At 46.8% G+C, this 13,608-nt stretch overlaps 2 protein-coding genes across 4 annotated transcripts in view; one reads left to right on the top strand and one right to left on the bottom strand.

Moving 5' to 3' along the window:
- The window catches only part of RRP8 (ribosomal RNA processing 8), a 64,552-nt gene that overhangs the window by 21,604 nt on the left and 29,340 nt on the right, over positions 1 to 13,608 (top strand). The gene's annotated exons all lie outside the window — the stretch shown is intronic.
- DNHD1 (dynein heavy chain domain 1) overlaps positions 6,682 to 13,608 on the bottom strand; it is an 82,608-nt gene continuing 75,681 nt past the window's right edge. For both annotated transcript variants that reach the window (XM_047877359.1, XM_047877360.1), the window contains exons 33-43: positions 12,516 to 12,833; positions 12,136 to 12,288; positions 11,780 to 11,958; positions 10,674 to 11,633; positions 10,288 to 10,474; positions 9,962 to 10,084; positions 9,675 to 9,876; positions 8,624 to 8,715; positions 8,340 to 8,489; positions 7,327 to 8,126; positions 6,682 to 7,148 (exon numbers count right to left, since the gene is read on the bottom strand). In XM_047877359.1, coding sequence (XP_047733315.1) covers positions 6,798 to 7,148; positions 7,327 to 8,126; positions 8,340 to 8,489; positions 8,624 to 8,715; positions 9,675 to 9,876; positions 9,962 to 10,084; positions 10,288 to 10,474; positions 10,674 to 11,633; positions 11,780 to 11,958; positions 12,136 to 12,288; positions 12,516 to 12,833 — 3,515 coding nt within the window. In that variant the 3' untranslated portion in view covers positions 6,682 to 6,797. The remainder of the gene's footprint in view (positions 7,149 to 7,326; positions 8,127 to 8,339; positions 8,490 to 8,623; positions 8,716 to 9,674; positions 9,877 to 9,961; positions 10,085 to 10,287; positions 10,475 to 10,673; positions 11,634 to 11,779; positions 11,959 to 12,135; positions 12,289 to 12,515; positions 12,834 to 13,608) is intronic.

The following is a 13,608-nucleotide window of genomic DNA, read 5'->3' as shown; positions in this document are numbered from 1 at the left end:
ATTCTACACAATCTTTTTCAGAAAATTGAAAGGAACACTTCCCAATTCAGTTTGTGAAGCTCATATTACTCTGATATTAAAACCAGGAAGAGATTGTATAAACAAAGAAAACTACAGACCAATATCCCTGATGAACATAATCACAAAAATCTTTAGCAAAATAATAGCAAATAGAATACAGCAATATATAAAAAAGAATTAGATGCCATGGCCAAATGGAGTTTATTCCAGTAATACAAAAGCTAGTTCAATAGTAGAAAATCAGTGTAATTCACCATATTTAAAGGCTAAAGAGAAAAACAAAACAAAACACAGGACTATATCAGTTGATACAGAAAAGGCATTTGACAAAATTCAACACCCATTCAGGTTAAAAACTAAGAAAATTAGGAATAAAGGGGAATTTCCTCAACTTCAGAAAATCTCTCTCTCTTTTTTAATGTTTATTTATTTTGAGAGAGAGAAAGAAAGAGAGAACACGAATAGGGAAGGAGCAGAGAGAGATGGAGAAAGAAAAGGCCCAAGCAGGCTCCACGCCATCAGCACAGAGCCTGATGTGGGGCTTAATCTTACAAGCTGTGAGATCATGACCTGAGCCCAAATCAAGAGTCGGATGCTTAACTGACTGAGCCACCAAGGCACCCCAGGGATATCTCTTTTTTAAAAATCTGTATTAACATTACACTTAATGGTGAAAAAATGGAATACTTACCTGGAATGCAAGGATTCACCACTTACTCATATTAGTGCTAGAAGTTCTAGCTAGTGCAATACAGAAAAGGAAATAAAAGGCATACAGAACAGAAGACTCAAACTGTTCCTCTTTACAGTTGACATATTTGTCTATATAGAAAATTCTAAAGGATCTACAAAAAGATTCCTAGAATAAATGAGTTCAAGAAGGTTACAAGATATAGGATAAACATACAAAAAACCCCAAAAACCCATGGTTTTGTACACTAAAAGTGAATATGTAGACACTGAAATTGAAAGTACCATTTACGCTTGCTCACAGAGAAATTGAATATTTAGTTGTAAACCTAAAATACATTTATAGGACTTTTATGCTAAAAACTATACAATGCTGATGAAAGAAGTAAAAAATCTAAGTAAATGTAGAGACTGACCATGTTCACAGATTGCAAAACATAACATGGTAAAGATATCATTTGTGTACATACGCAAACCACAGAGGGGGGAACACAATTCCTATCAAAATCCCAGTGTGATTTTATGTAGTCACAGACAAGATTATTCTAAAATTTTTATGGAAAGACAAGGGAACTAGAATAAGTAGACAGTTTTGAAAAGAGAATAATAAAGTAGAAGGAATCAGTCTACCCAATTTTAAGACTTACTATATAGCTACAATAATCAAGATTGTGGTATTGGTGGAGGGAGGGATAAACACATAAATCAGTAGAATGGAATAGAAAACCCAGAAATAGACCCACACAACTATGCCCAACTGATTTTTGACAAAGATGCAAAAGCAACTAAGTGGGAGAAAGCCTTTTCAACAGATGGAGGTGGAGAACTTGGACATCCATAGGCAAAAAAATGAACCTTGATCTAGTCTCACACCTTATACAGAAATTAACTGAAAATAGATCATGGACTTAAATGTAAAGTATAAAACAATAAAAGAACTTTAGAAAAGAAACACAGGAGAAAATCTTTGCTATCTATGGTGAGGCAAAGAGTTTTAAACTTGACATCAAAAGTATGATCCATGAAAGAAAATTGATAGATTGGACTTCATCAAAGCTAAATATCTTTGCTCTGTGAAAGATCCTGTTAAGAGAATGCTACAGACTGGGAGAAAATATTTGCAAACTATGTATCTGACAAAGGATTAGTATCTAGAATATATAAAGAACTCTCAAAATCCAGTAATAAAAAACCTGATAGCCTTAAATCTACTAAAGTTGAATTTAAAATTTAAGACTTCCCCCCACAAAAACAAAACTAAAAACTCCAAGCCTAGATGGCTTTACTGGCAAATTCTATCAACGATTTAAGGAAGGAAGAAATGTCAATCCAACACAAATTCTTTTAAAAAGTAGAGTAGGAGAGAACACGTCCTCACTCACTTTGTGTGTAACCCACTAAGACATAAACCTGGGAGCAGAATTGCTAGAAGATAGTAAATATATATTTTAAGTTTTTATTTTAATTACCCATTGTTCGTCACAAGTGCACTCCTTTATCCTTATCACCTATTTAACCCTTACCTCTACCCACTTCCCCTCTATCAGAGTTACCTATATAAAAAGTTCTCTTAGTTAAGAATCTGTTTCTTGGTTTGTCTCTTTTTTTTTCCCTTTGCTTGTTTTTTTTTTTTTTTTAATTTCACATATGAGTGAAATCATATGGTATTTGTCTTTCTCTTATTTTGCTTAGCATTATACCCTCTGGATCCATCCATGTTGTTGCAAATGATAAGATTTCATTCTTTTTATGACTGAGTAATATTCCATTGTATATATGTACCACCTCTTTTTTATCCATTCATTAATCAATAAGCACTTGGGCTGCTTCCATAATTTGGCTATTGTAGATAATGTTGCTGTAAACATCAGGGTGCATATATCCCATTGAATTAGTGTTTTTGTATTCTTTGAGTGAATACCTAATAGTGCAGTTGCTGGATGGTAGGATAGTTGTATTTTTAACTTTCTGTGAAATCTCCATACTGTGTTTCCATAGTGGCTAGACCAGTTTGCATTCCCACCAACAGTACAATAGGATTCCTTTTTCTCCATATCCTCGCCAAGACTTTTTTCTTGTGTTATTGATTTTAGCCATTCTGATTGGTGTGAGGGATATCTTACTGTAATTTTGATTTGCATTTCCCTGATAAGTGATGATGACCATCTTTTCATGTATGTGTGTTAGCCATCTGACTGTCTTTTTTGGAGAAATGTCTTCTTTGGAGAAATTAGACTATTTGGTGGGGGCGTGTTGAATGCTATAAGTTCTTTATATATTTTGAATACTAACTCTTTATCAGATATATCATTTGCAAATATCTTCTCCCATTCTGTAGGCTGCCTTTTAGTTTTGTTGATTGTTTACTTCGCTGTGCAGAAGTTTTTTATTTTATTTTTTTAACGTTTATTCATTTTTTGATAGAGACAGAGTGTGAGTGGGGGAGGGGCAGAGAGAGAGGGAGACACAGAATCCAAAGCAGGCTCCAGGCTCCAAACTGACAGCTCGGAGCCCGATGCGGGGCTCGAGCTCACGGACCATGAGATCATGACCTGAGCTGAAGTTGGACGCCCAACTGACTGAGCCACCCAGGCACCCCGAAGTTTTTTATTTTGATGTAGTCCCAATAGTTTATTTTTGCTTTTGTTTCCCTTAGCATATAGTATATTTAATTTCACCAAGTGCTGCTAGATTGCTCCCCAGAATAACTACACCAGGATAACCATCTACCAACAGTGCATGAGAATGCTTATTTTCCACTCCCCCCACCCCCGACATTTGGTATGGTAGAGGCAATGGAAAGCTGTAAGGAGAATGAATTCTGAGGACAAATGTCTAGATTCATAAACTGGCTCTACCATTTTCTGACTTTGTGACCTTGGATAATTTACTGAATCTGTGTCTGTTTTCTCATCTGTAACATGGAATAATAATAGTACCTATCTTATAGATACCAGAGCTTCTTAGACATTAGTGGGTAAAACTGGTACTTTTTCCCCCCCATTTCAGACATTTCCCTCTATTTATCCTATTTCTGAATAAGGATTTCAAATTAGACTGAAAAGCTACAAAAATAAGTGAGTTTCAGGTGAGTTACAGAGCAGTAGTCCATGAAAGTATTGGTCTTCGGATTATTAGTGTATACAGTGAATACAGAACAGAATCACAAATTTCCTTACAAATTGGGATATGTAAATAAAATTTAGCTCCTTTCTTAGTTACTGGTCTGGTTTTCCCCACAAGCCTCACTCCCTCCTCCACTCCACTGGATAGTAGTAGAGTCTAGAAATAAATTCAGTCTCTTCGGGTTTCATTTTTTTTTCTACCTTTGCTCCTCTCCAAAGTGGCATCTGGGTATAGAAGGGAGGGCTTATGTGGCATTTTGGTATTAGAAGGAAGGAGTCCCCTGGCTTAATAATGGTTCTTGGATGTGCTCAAGCTGGAATCTTCTGGGTATGGCTTGCCCTGCCCCACACATAGGCATTCTGCCAACATCTCCTTCTAAAGCTGATGAATTGGTGGTCTCTGCTCTCAGGGCCTTGTGCCCCTCCCTGCCACTTTGGCCTCCTCTTTAGTGCTGCAGACCCCAGTGATTTCTCTGCCTCCTATTCCATCCAGCCCAAACGGTCTCTGTTCAGTATCCATACCAGAGAGGGGTCAAAGGACACTTATTCCTGGCCATGCCATTCTGCCCTCTTCATGCTCTTGGGGCCATGGTAGGTCCATAATGCAGAGTAGTTTCCTTCTAAAGTCTCAGTAGAAAAAAGGGCAAATGCTTCCTTGCCCTCAGTACCTCAGTTTACTCCTTCATCCCAAAGTCCCAGATGAGGTTGATTTTGTCTCTACTTTATCTACCCCCATCTGTCAGGACAGGATGGGACCTGTTTCTCCCTTCTGTCATCTGTCTTCCTTACTTTCATTGTTTGGGACTTTTGATTTCCTAGTGGGGTTTTAATTTATCTGGTCGACAATTTCAATAGTGGAATTGTTAAATCTGGGACATTTTTACATAGCAGTCATTGTATTTGAGCAATGCAGTAATATGGTACTTATTTTATAATCTCTAATTGACTAAGTTTAATAACTTGGCTGGACATAATTCAGGAATAAATTTCTGTTGATTATACCTCAGTAAAGCTGAAATTGCAAAAATAAAAAAAAGGAGAAAATCCTACATAAAAGAGAAAAAGATTGAATTTCAGTCTAGAGAATGGCATGGTTTTGTAGGAAATGTTCTGTGCTAACCAATTTTAGATCGTTGCTCCCTGCTCCCACTGGAGAATAGATAGTAGCGATGGTATATATGGATAGAGCACAGGGTTCATTTATCCAAAAGGACCTCTTTAACACTCTGCCAATCTCCTCTCCCAAAGGAATAGCCATGCGTCTGGTTGACTGTGGAAAAGAAAAGGAAAGGGTTTCTGAGGAAAGTGGAATTTTTGCTCCTCTGCTCAGCCTTTTGTTAAAGGACATCAGTTGCATCACAGTCACTGGTGAAGGTGTGACTGGAAGAGGTTGTGTACCAATGCTCAGTAGACACTGCCATTTGCATTACTTCCCACCACATAGCTCATACCTAGCCATACAGAGAGGGAAGTAGGTTGCACCTACTGAGTTTTGGTGCTCAGGGGCAAGGAGAGGAGCCCATGTAGGTCTTTAGCTCAGCTGTACAACTAACCTAGCTTTTATCAGAGAAGTTTGTCCTGGGATAGCATGCAATCAGTTAATAAGCATATCAAAGTTTGAGCATATTAAAGCAGAACTCTTGATTCCCTACCCCCCAGCCAATTTCCCATCTCAATTAATGACACCATGATCCACTCAGTTGTTCAAACCTAAATCTCAGAGTCATCCTAAACTTGTCCTCTTCCTTCACTCTTCACATCCAGCCCATCAGCAAATCCTATGGCTTTGCCTCCTGAATATTACCTAAATCTATCAATTCTCCATCTCCGCTGTTGGGACTCTAATCCAAACTCCATCATCTTCCACTAGAATTACTTCAAGCCTCCAAATAAATATTCCTCCTTGTTACTCTGGAATTTCTTCTATCCATCCACCACAGAATAGCCAGAGTTATCTTTTCAAAATCCAAATTAGATCATGTCCTCTCATACCTAATACTCTCTACTAGATTCCTCATGCTTTTTAAAATAAAATATAAGATCATTATCACAAAAAGGCTGCATGTGGCCTACCCCTTTCTATACTTTTCCATCATTTTGTATCACCCTGCCCCTCATTCACCACACTCCAGCTACATGTTCTGTCCTGCCTCAAGACCTTTGCACCTACTGAGGGCTCTATCCAGAAACTCTCCTCCTAGATCTTCAAGTAGCTCCCTTTCTAATGTTTAGGAAGCATCCCCTGACCACCCAAGTTATACTAACTGCTTCCCTCTAGTCGTGCTCTAACACGTCAGCCTCCTTTATTGTCTTTATAACACATAGAAATCATCAAATTTAACTTATCCATATGTTGACCTTTTCCTTCTCTGTCTTCCTGCTTTGGAACAACCTCATAAGTGCCAGGAAGAGCACGTGATCCAGAGGAGTGCTCAATAAGTAATTGTTGAATGCACATAAAACCTTGTATCTTAATTTGGCTTTTGTTTTTTATGTGTATGACTCACTGGGAGAATCCATCCCAGGGGAGAGGATGACTGGTAGGGCCAGACTGAGGCATTCTCAGTAATACAACCAAGGCTCTAAAAAATAATTTTTCAGTTCTAAGGTTCTCTATAAAAATATCCCTTGTGAAAAAAAATGTGTGTATGTATGTATGTATATGTGGAGATATATATATATATCTCCACCCCTTGTGGATTTAGCACAAGTACTGAGACCACAGTAGAAAGCTGGGCAAGGATTCAGGATCCTGTGCATTAGCCATCCCCATCTGCCTAGAGCCTTGGATACATGACCAACACTAGGCCCATCTTCCCACGGGATACCCACACCCCCCTCTCAGTTGTGCACACTGGGGTTTCCCCTTAGCGTGTCAATTTTCCGTGTGCACACCACCTTGCACTACTAAATCTCAGAAACCTTTAATCGAATCACCCCAACTTTATTTTGGTTGAGGGCTCATGGCAAGGGTGGGCTGCACACATGGACTCTCAGTTGGTCACAGGTGGCGGGGCTGAGCTTCGTGGGCAGGGGCAGGTACATCAGGATGTTCCTGCTGTGCAGCCTAACAATGCCTAGGGGGCCTTCCATGTACACAGGGCAGGAATACACAGCCAGACCGGCTGGGGGTGTCAGGTCATTGGCGCCCCGAGCCTGGACGCAGACGCTGACCGGAGGCAGAGGGCAGGGCTGGCTGGAGGTGCTGTCCTGCAGGGCCCCTGCTAATGGGTCCCACTCAGCGTTCCGGAGCTGTAGCCCAATCAGCAGCAGCCCCATCTCTGGAACTGTAGGATTTGGGCTGTTCACCACCTGGGGGCGCAAGAAGCTTATCAGGCAAGGCTAGGAGGGGTCCTGGGGGTGCGGGGTATCCGAGCAGATGGGCCTACTGAAGGGGAAAGATCACAAAGAGGCAAGATGGGGTAATTGCACGATGTAATCAAGGATTTGAGGGGGCGGAAGTGTAAACGGAGGGATGGCATGAATATACCTGGAGGTGCAAAGGGTTGCTGTTCAGCTCCTGACGTTTATATGGGAACCCACTGAAGCCAGGGCCTTGGCATTCAGGGAGATTCGAGCTGGGCACACGCTGGTGCAGGGCGCCCGTAGCAAAGGTAGCCTCCGAGCGCAGTGACAGCAGCAGGCGGCGCGGGTGGCAAAAGGCTGATAGGTGAAAGATGCGCCCTGGTACTTGGGCGTCCACCCCCAGGTAGCGAACCAACAGCTGCCCACGGCGGGACAGCTGTCGCAGCCAATGCCAGGGCGGCTGCGGGCCGGCAAGCGCATAGGGACGCCAAGGCGGGGGTAGGCGGCCAGTCCAGAGAGCGTGGGCCACCGCGGCACAGCGCCGGGAGGCGCACGGGGGCGCGCCTTTCAGCTGCTGCAACAGGCAATCAAGGTCGCATAGCACCGTGCGCGCCAGCTGGCTCAGTTCCAGCACCTCGGTCTGGAGGAAGGCCTGCAGAGGCCGCTGCCGCGGCACCACCCACCCGGCGCCAGACTCTTCCGGGCGGGCGGTGTCCATGAGCAGAGCCTGCAGTGACTCCAGCCTCCTCTTGGCCTGCACTAGGCGCTGCCGCAGCCGCCTTTCCGTGCGCCTGGAACCTCCTCGAGCCGCAGGAACCCAAGCGGGTAGACTCTGCTGTAGCGCGCTCAAGAGAGCGCGACTCTTGCGGTGCAACAGCCAGGCCCGGGGGCCGGCACTCAGTCCGCAGCTCTGGGGTTCAGGAGGTGTGGGCAGTAGGTGCATCTGGGCCTTGCACTCTGCCAAAGCATCCAGTTCCCCTAGCTCTTGGAGGTGGAGAGAGGGAAGAGAGATAGATAAGATGGACTCTGCCCCACCCAGACTCAAGGGAGTAGGCCTTCCTCTGACATTTAAGCCACCATCCCATAACTGTGTGAATATTGCCCCCTCCTACACCTTTGTAGGATGCAGCTCACATTCCTGAGAGAGTGGCATGGCATGGTTCCCCACCCCAACACAGATACCTGGCTGGAGCTTACCTGGGCTGGGCAGCAGGGTGGCCAGCAGATACTGGGGTGTGTGTGGTTGAGCCCAGCTCCCGCTGCTGGGGCTCAGACAGGCTTGTGTTAGGCTAGTCAGGGCCTCCCTGTCCTTGCTGTCTCCCACAGGACCCCCATAGAAAACCGAAGCTGAGAATGAGGTCAGAACCCCTCAGTTCTAGCCTCTCCAGTTTCCACCACCTCCCAAACCCAAACCAAAAACTCAGTACTCCCACTCCCCCTGCCCCTTCCAGGGCTTTCCATGGGGACAGGAAGATTCTCACCAGCCAGCTCCTGCATGGCAGCACTGGGATTGCTAAGGCTGGCCCACAGCTGGTCTTGGATCTGAAGGACCTGGGTCAGGGTCACTTGACTCCTGGGGGAGGGGAGCAGGAAGCAGGGTTTCAGAACCATTTATATGCTGAGGACTCTGGTCTGTCTAGCCCAAGCTCCCAACTCATAAGGGCTCACCAGTCATTTGCACTTAGCACTTCCAATATAACTTGTTTTTTTCGTTTTTGTTTTTGTTTTTTAAAGTAGGCTTCATGCCCAGCCCCGAGCCCAACATGGGGCTTGAACTCAGGATCCTTAGATGAAGAACTGAGCTGAGATCAAGAGTCAGATGCTTAACCAACTGAGTCATCCAAGCACCCCTCATACAGCTTGCTTTTTAACTGAAATCATATTTCCCCCATACCAGCCACCCAATTGTCTTCGGCAGAAATCTGGGAGGCTGTCTTGACTCCTCCTTCTTCACTCCATATTTACTCTCTATCTCTACTATGACTACCCTAGTCCCTTCCACCCATACCATGGCCTTGTCCCTTGAGACTGCCAGAGCCTCCTTTAAAATTGCTCTGCTTGCCTCCAGCCCTATCCCATCTGGTCCATTCACACTGCAGTCCGTGAGAGTGATCTTTCCAACAGACAACTAGGATCACATTTCTTTTCCTACTTAAAACCCTCCAGTGGCTTCCTACTCTCCTCAGGATAAAATCCAGTCCCTTGCCATGATCTTAAAGGCCCTTTACCATAAACCTTGCCTGTCCCCACTCAACCTCCCAGCGTGTCCACCTCAGCCACACTGAAATCTCCCTCCTGCTGAGCCTAGATCCCTCTGCTCAGAAAGGCCCCATTGGTACCTGATCTGCCTCTGCTTCCAAGACTCAGTTCAAAGTGAGATCTCAAAGTCCTTGGAGGAGACTTTCTTGACTACCCCCCTGCCCTCACACTTTGGTGCTTCCCAGGCATGAATTAGTCATACTCATCCAGGATGTGGAAAATGCACAATGTTTGCTGAGTGACTGACTGAGCAAGATGGATGGGGTCCCTCACCAGCGGCCCCTGTGTGCCTGCAGCTTCATTCCATAGAGCTGCCGGTATAGCAGGAGGCCATGTAGGAGGACCAGAGGCAGCGTCCTGGTTGGGGATTGTACATTCCGTCCTTGCTGGGCTAGCTCCATGCTGTTGATCAAGACATGGCCCAGCTCCAGGGACTGGTCCCAGAAAACAGGCATGGAGTGCTGAGTCAGTACAGCTGGGGCAGAAGGAGAGCGCTGGGTCAGCACAGCACAGGTACCATCCTCCTCCAATCTGAGAGACTATAGTGGGGAGCTCCTCACCTGGTAAGGAAGCAATAGCCTCTGCAGACAAAATAAGCCAAAGACGAAAATCTCTGTGGACAGTGGCCATGTTCCTGCTTGCAGGTTGGGCCAGAAGCAGTTCTGACTCCAGGTCCGAGACCACTAGGGGTCAAACATGGGGCTGAGATCAATCACTGGGTAAAGGGTCAGATGTAAATTTAGGGATCAGACTTGAGGCTCAAGGGTCAGGAGTCAGATACAAGGGACAGACTTGGAGTAGGGGATCAGCCATGAGGCCTGAGAGTTCAAGGTCAGGCCAGGTACTGGACAGGGTCCAAGAAGCCATATTTAGGTAGCAAACGCACCCCTGGCTCCATCCAACAGCCTCCACAAAGGCTGTAGCAGCTCCTTCGGCCAGTGAGGCATCAGATGACAGTTCTCCAGCACCAGCCAGTGCCCTTTGTGCATAGCCTGGCATAGAGTGCTAACCACTACTGAGACTGGATCCCAGGCTTCAGAGCCCAGGGCGATCACCTCCAGATGCTTCTGTCCCTGAAGACCAACAGAGAGGTGGCAGAGTAACTCAAAGTGATCCTAGGTGACCCAAGGGACCCAAGGTAATGCCACAAATGACCCCCAAAAGTCCCTGAATAAGCCAGAAAGATCCATGGGCATGCTGGGAGGGACCACCACACCCCATCTCAGTCCACAGAGGTCTGGTGTCTGTGTGGCCAACAAGCAAGGCTCAAACCTGCTCATGCCTGGCAGCCAGTTTCTGGATGACAGTCAGGGGATGCATGGTGGCTGTGGGGTGACCAGGTGGTGGCAACAAGATCAGCACGGGCTGAGTAGCCTGGCTGTGTTCCAAGGGTATGGTGGAGGCATCCAGGTTTTCATCCAGGGGCCGGCCCAGGAGGCTGGTGGTAAAGTCAGCCAGGGCCCCTGCCAGGCACTCAGGTCGCAGCACACGCCACAGAATCAGCTTCTGGAGGAGACTAAGTGGATCAGGTCCAGGCCCAGGCGCAGGACCCAGCACTGTGGATGACAGGGACAGATAAGCCTGCCAAACATTGGAGTGGTGTGCCAGGGATGCACACAGCCCAGCGAATGGTGGCAGCAGCTCTAACATCCTACATTCTTGCCAGGCTTTCAGCCCCAGCCAGGCCGGTCGAGCCACACTTGGCTTGCTGTAGCCTGTGCTAGGAGAGGCTGCCAGGCCAGGCCAAAGCGCCAGCCTCTCCAGCTCTGGTGCTTTCCTTGCCACTTGCAGCAGAGCCAGAGCACCCAAGGCACCCACCAACGGTAACTGGCTCAGGCCCAGCGCAGCCACAGTGCTGCCCAGTAGCTGGCGGGTCAGCTGTGTTCTCAGCTGCAGCAGATGGCTGGGCAGGTCCTCCCCTTGATGAATCTCATACTGCTCCATGCTGTTCAGGGCCCGCTTGGTGGCTGCTAGCCAGTTGTCTGGGTGCATACGGAAAAGTGGAAGCAGGTTCTGCAGTGGGCTAAGGGCCTTTATAATGGCCATTCCATGCCAGACCACACGCCGATAGGGTGCCCACAGTACCACCTCCTGCCGTCTCATTTCTTCTAGCTCCTCACAGTGGGCACGCAGCTGACATAGCTTTGCCTGGGCCCTCACCATCTCCCGGAGGAATTTGGCTGGTTTCTGATGTTTTGGGTTCTGGAGCAGCAGCATCAGCAGCAGCCCCTCCTGCAGACAGTCACCTGTTCCAAGGGTCTGATTCTTTCTCATGTGGTTCCCCCACCATCCACACTCATCTCCACACCCATATCTGCCCACCCATAACAGGACCCCCTGTTGGGCTCATCCCCACCCATAACAGGACCCCCAGGCACCTCAGCAGCCTCCACAGCTTCAAAGGAATCCAGGGTTCTGATCTTTATGTCCTGCCAGCGGCTCTCAAGCTCGGGACACTCAACGCACAAGATTTCGTGCAGCATCTGTTCCTCTAGGATTTCCATGTTCAGGCTCAGATCCAGTACATTCAGCCCCTTCAGCAGCTCATAACCTAGCACTTGGGGTCACATAGGGACATAGGGGATGCTTAACCCCTTGACAGAACCAGGGTTGGGGTACACAGAGAGTATGGCACCCTGCTGCAGTACTGAGCCTGCTCGGGGTCAGACTGAGTGAAGCTGGAGACCTGGTGTGTCCACAGAGCTGTGGTGGCAACTTACCCACTGGCACTCACCTTTTTCCAAGGCATTGAGGGGGAGAGTAGTGCTCAGATAGAGACAGAAGCTGGGCTGCACCTGGGGTGGGCTCAGCTTCTCCCGCCGCAGTAGCCATTGTAGTTCTTGGCACCCTAGGCCCAGCTCCATGTTGGTCAGTAGCACGGGCAGGCCTATGAGGGGGAGGCAAGGACACTCTACTCACCATGCCAGCACCCAGCCCCCTCTCCTGTACAAAATCTGGCTCTCACTGGCTCCCCCATGGATAATAGGAGGATTCCCTCAGGGCTCTTCAACAGAGTTAGTGCTTGGGTTAAGGATGGGAGCAGAGTTCAGGCTGGGGGTGAGAGGCTTGTGGGGCCACAGAAGGGGGACATGGTGAGTGGGGACCAGTTCTCACCACTGGCAGCTGCCTCCTGGAGCTGAGGACCCAGCTCTGGGTCAGTGCCTGAGAGCACACTAAGGGAGGGAAGGGGCAGAGCCCCAGTCTCTGAGGCTGGCCTTGACCTCTGTCTCTCTGTCTTCTCCTCCTCCTCCTCCTCCTCTTCTTCTTCCTCCTCCTCCTCTTCGTGCTCTTGCTTGTTTCCCTCCTCCTCATTTTCTCTGTCCTCTGTCTTCTGCTCTTTTGTTTTGCCCTTAGTCTTATCACTGTCTTCACTGTTGTCATCTTCCTCTTCCATGGCCTCTTCTTTTTCTTGATTTCTCACAAAGCCCATCCCTATGACAGAAAGATGCAGAGGAGCTCCTCTCAGAGGACAAACTGGGCTCCTAGGGAACACCATTCACCCTCAAGGCTCTATCTCTTGAGGGAAGGTCCACAGGAAGACACCTCAGGAAAGTCACTTAAGCTCTTTCTGACTGTTTCCTTAGCTGCAACATGGGGTTGATATTAGTAGGTACCTCACGGAGTTACTGTGAAGATGACATGAAACGATACATAGAGAGTACTCAGCTGGACATAGTAAGCACTCAACAAATGTTAGCTGTCATTATTATTTCCCTAAAACTCCAGGGAAGTCTGCTCCATTTCTGCCTTTCAGCGGTCGGTTAGAAGGTTCCGTGTATCTCTCCTTTTGCCTAAGCTACTTTTATCATAACGAAAATAATTGTTGCTAATATAGAAATCAGTGCCTGGAAGCAGCAACTGTTAAGTGAAAGACCATAAACTGTGGAATTAGCCAAGTCCTGGGCCACGGTATGGTGGACACAGATGGCTGGCTCCCCAGCCACCTTCTCCTTTGCCTCCTCTACAGCAGGAGCTGGAAGAGAGAAATAATATCTTTTTAAGTATTAAGAAATTTAAGAATTTTTTAAAAGTATTAAGCATTAAAAAGTGGGCAAGTGGAGGTTGCTGGGTCCACAGTTTGGTGGATTCATTTCCTATTGCTTAACAAATCACCACAAATTACCACTTAGTAGCTGAAAACAACACCCATTTGTTATGTTTGAGTTCAGAAGGTTAGAAGCCCAGCACAACATGACTGGATGCTCTG

This window comes from Prionailurus viverrinus, chromosome D1 (assembly GCF_022837055.1).
Source record: "Prionailurus viverrinus isolate Anna chromosome D1, UM_Priviv_1.0, whole genome shotgun sequence".
In the NCBI taxonomy this organism is placed as follows: Eukaryota; Metazoa; Chordata; class Mammalia; order Carnivora; family Felidae; genus Prionailurus; species Prionailurus viverrinus.
Note: the sequence above shows the minus strand (reverse complement) of the source record. Positions and strands in the feature narration are given on the sequence as shown.